The 4,149-nt window shown below is 42.3% G+C and overlaps 1 protein-coding gene across 2 annotated transcripts in view; it reads right to left on the minus strand.

Moving 5' to 3' along the window:
* Positions 1-628: 628 nt before the first annotated feature.
* Positions 629-4,149, minus strand: part of MRAP2 (melanocortin 2 receptor accessory protein 2) — a 44,581-nt gene continuing 41,060 nt past the window's right edge. For both annotated transcript variants that reach the window (XM_019520399.1, XM_019520401.1), the window contains exon 4: positions 629-2,268. In XM_019520399.1, the coding sequence (XP_019375944.1) occupies positions 1,875-2,268 (394 nt within the window). In that variant the 3' untranslated portion in view covers positions 629-1,874. The remainder of the gene's footprint in view (positions 2,269-4,149) is intronic.

The following is a 4,149-nucleotide window of genomic DNA, read 5'->3' on the forward strand; positions in this document are numbered from 1 at the left end:
AGGCTCCTCTTTAAAGAAGGGGCCTGCAAATTGACCTGTCTGCTGCCCCAGTTCCTTCGCATCCTGAAATGCCCACTCTTTCCTCTCCCCAAGGCAGCAAGTTGCTGGACACTTTCCACAAACAGTGGATCTTTAATGCTGCTCCCAAGGCAAGCTCTTCGAACAGGCTGCCGTGCTTAGGCTGACAGCTTAACCAATGACCTCTATTCTTTTATGGGGGAGAGGGCATGTTGGCAGTGATCCAAATTGCCTCAGAGCAAGGAAAGCAAAGCAGCAGCCCCCCTATTACACACTGGCTGGAGAGCACACCTTTAGGTGACTGCAGCACTTCAGCCTAGTGAAGGTTGAGGATAAATACATTCAGGAAGTAAAACAGCAGTAGGTGAAAAGGATGATTGAGGTGGCAGAAATGAGAGCTCCTACTCCAAGGCTCTGGGAGTTGAATCTGTTAATATACCCAAGAGAAGGATGGAAGATGACTTGATCATGGTGTGAGGGAGGTATCTGGACAGGGAGTTTCTCAGCTCCCCAACCTGCATCATTAGTAATTCCTCAAAGCAGCTGGGTACCTAGAAGTTGGGTGCTGCAGAACATGCATGTAAAGCAGGAGATTTAGGCAACATTTTTCCAGTCTCCCACTGCCAAGACACCACCATTTCTCCCTCCCCACCCCCCATCATGGATAAAATTAAACATGTATTCACCTACCTTTTTCCTGGACTACTTCTAATGCTGTAGAGCTCTACAACTCTGACAGTGAATCTTAGTACTACCCACCAGCTAAGAACCATATGCAATTCCTGGGGAGGTAAATGTTCCCCTGGACTTTCTAGCGTTTTTAAAAAAGGTCAAAAATGTTCCAACCAAGTCTCCTCAATTTGGTGCAAGTAAGCAAGTAAATGGTTCTGCAAAGTTATCAAACAAGTTAGCACAGGTCCGCACTATTGCTGCAACTGCTGTGCAGGCATGTGTCGCTTTTCCAGACTAAAAGCACAAACAACAAGTAGTAATCTATTAGCTATGTACAGTTTAATACCTGGTTGTGGGTATACCCACAATCCTATAAACAAAAAGATAGGCATGGTTTGATTCCATTTCCTATGGTTTCTCCCTTGAATGAGATGTTAACAAAATGCGATTTCTTGTACCAGCAATCAGATCCACAAAACTAAATTATTAATTGCATGTAAAACACTGTCATTCCAGACTGCTGACAACTGTAAGAATACCAAGTTGAAACACTGTAAAATATGGGCATGCCTATTTTTCCCCCAGCAGCAGATGGTGACAGCATTTTCTAAATGCTGAAACCAAACCATATGATATGCAAGGCAGCCTCTCTCTAGGATTAGTAAATTTGGTTTCAGCAGCTTCTAGGATTAAACACTAAGCTAGTTTCCATTATGTTGGTTATGTTTCAATATAAACTCCCCTCCTGGGGGAGAGGAACAACTTCAAAAACAAATGTGTCTGTTGTGTTTCACATAAAACTTGTTCCAGAATCCAGCAACTCTACCAGCTGTGCAGTCCTCCAACTACCCATCTTCAAAAGGAGATGTTACTCTGATCTCGTTAGCAGGTCCCAACACCAGTAGACAACTGGGCATAATCCCCCCCATTAAAAAAGAACTAGCAAGCAAAGAACCAAATATCAAGGTTTTAACATAAGGAAACACCAGTCACAAACTTGATGCAAATCTCTGGACACAAAATATTGAATATTTCATTTTAGTATAAAGGGATTTTGATGAACGAATTCAATATTTATGATAAAAAAGTGGGCATCAAATATGAAGAAATTACTTATCTTAGTTGCCAAAAAGCCTATAAAAACAGCAGAAGCTATAAAGATATTTTGCTTAAATTCAGAATTCTCAATCCAGGATCTGATGCGAGGCTGGGATAACCGATTTGCTTTCCAAAATGATTGGTGGCTCCGAAATAAGAAGATCATCCTCTCCAAGTGAGGAGTTCTGATCAGTGTTCACAAAATTAGGGATGTTAAATTTTGTAAGACAATTCAACTCCTCCTCAAACCTTCCACTGCTCCTAGGTACTTCCTGGAAGCAGATATTACTGTCCAGACCTGGAGTTTTGTGACTTCGTTTTGTTTTGTCCAAATGCTCCACTTCATTAATGTAGAAATGAAAAAGTGACCTGGACTCTTCAGCAATCTGACGAGAAAAAACCTTATCCGACTCTAGAGGTCTTCCGAAGTCTGCCACAAAACTGTTCATGCGGAATCTTTTTTCAGAAGGCTCAGTGTTGCTAAAAAGACAGAAAAGCATTTTTTATTAATAAAAAATAACCACACAAAACAACTATTAGGCTTCAAAATGCCCATATCTGAATATCAAATTTTACTTCAGAAATTCTCAAAGTTGGGAATACATGCAAATTCTTCTATTGCCTAAGGCAGCGAGGGCCAGCCTTTATAGCAGACATACCACAAATCAGCCCCACACTCCAACCAACGCCCTTCCTCTGCACAATCTGCCACTCTGCTTTCCCCTCCATACTCTGTGTTCCCCGCTTGATCTCCTGCTCCAAAGAAAGTGTGACTGAAACAGGCTGCTCCCCTTACAAGACCCAAGAAACCCCGTGTGTCCATATCTAATGGTGTTCTATATATAGAACAAGCCACTATGGAATTTGAGCCATCAGAGGTCCAGCAAGGAAGAAAGGGAAATACCAATCAAACCACATACACAAAGAAAAGGAAGTGGTAGCTAGTGCTCTCAATGAACATCCAAAAATATACATGTAATCATAAAGAATAGATCTATACTGATTCTAGCTCTTCTCAGAGCTCTCTCACTAGAGGCACAGCTGGGATAAGACAAACACATTCAAGCACGTTGTACTCAAATATCCCCCCCATAGCTCCAAAGGAAGTGAAAAACAAACAAAAAAAATACAAGTGAAAAAGACTCAGCTATACTCAGCAGGTGAAGAAGATTCTAAATGGAGACAGCAGGAACACCGTGGGAGACGTGCGGTAGCCTACGTCACCCGCAGTCCAAAGACCTGGTCCCCCTGAGACGTCATGTGCTCCCAAATGCTCCACTTCATTATGGCTTCACACTCAGTCCAAACATCCCTCCCCTTCCCACCCACTGTGCTCATGTATTTGGCTACAGCAGGCCCATAGTGACTCAAATAAGAGAGGATGGCTCCAATGAACTTAGACACAGTACTGACATTTAAGGACAGGAAGCATGGCAAGACATAGCAGGGATACAGGACAAAGACAGCCAACAAGGTAACTGAACAGTCCAGTCTCCTCTATGGGTGCCAACCCTTCAAAAACGAAAGGAAAAAAAAAAAACAACCCAAGAAATTGAGTCGAGTCATAGAAGTTTAAAACACATTTTGGAGTGTGTTTGAGGCCTTCTGGCTTTTGACCTTTTAGCATGCATGTTATTAAAGACTTTCTACATAACTACAAGGGCTAAAACATTTGTTTAAATAAGACTTTCATTTTTAATTTCGTCACATGACTCTGGGAGGAAAAACACCAAATTTTTGCAGGATTCCTGGGAGGTCCAGTTGGAGCTATCCAGACTTAACTGATTTTTTTTACAACTATTTTTGAGAAAAAGGTTTTCTGTAACAGAACAGAAATTTGCATCTCATGTTAACAGAATGAAACAGATCTGCAAGTGAAGTAGGAAGAACATCACAAATATCTAAGAAAGAGAAAAGAATTGTGGGGAGTGGAGCAGATAAAGATGTCAAATTATCTGTTCAAGAGCAGGGGTTTCAAAGATCTGGCCGACAGAGCCCTCTTAATCTGGCTGCTGGTGCTGCTAGGGTGTCCCAGATTGGACCTGCGCATCATCGTAGCACATATCAGACCAGCCTTGCATGCTGCGTAGGGAGCATAGGGCCAGTCCCAGGCACGTACTGCTGGCAGTGCTCCAGGCCAGTCCTGGGCACATGTACACTGAATCTAGCACATGGGGCCAGTCTGCAGACTCAATCCATCCTGAAGACTGGCCTAGCACCTCTCATTTGGCCTAAGTTTAATCTCTCTTCCCTAGAACAAGCAAATCATAACCATTAAAGATGGAAGGACAGAACCACAGCAACTGTACTGTGTTTATTTTATTCTGCAATAGGTAGACAATTTACCAAAAATGAAACTGC

The sequence above is a fragment of the Gavialis gangeticus genome, unplaced genomic scaffold, assembly GCF_001723915.1.
Source record: "Gavialis gangeticus isolate Ggan-Ray unplaced genomic scaffold, GavGan_comp1, whole genome shotgun sequence".
Lineage (NCBI taxonomy): Eukaryota > Metazoa > Chordata > Crocodylia > Gavialidae > Gavialis > Gavialis gangeticus.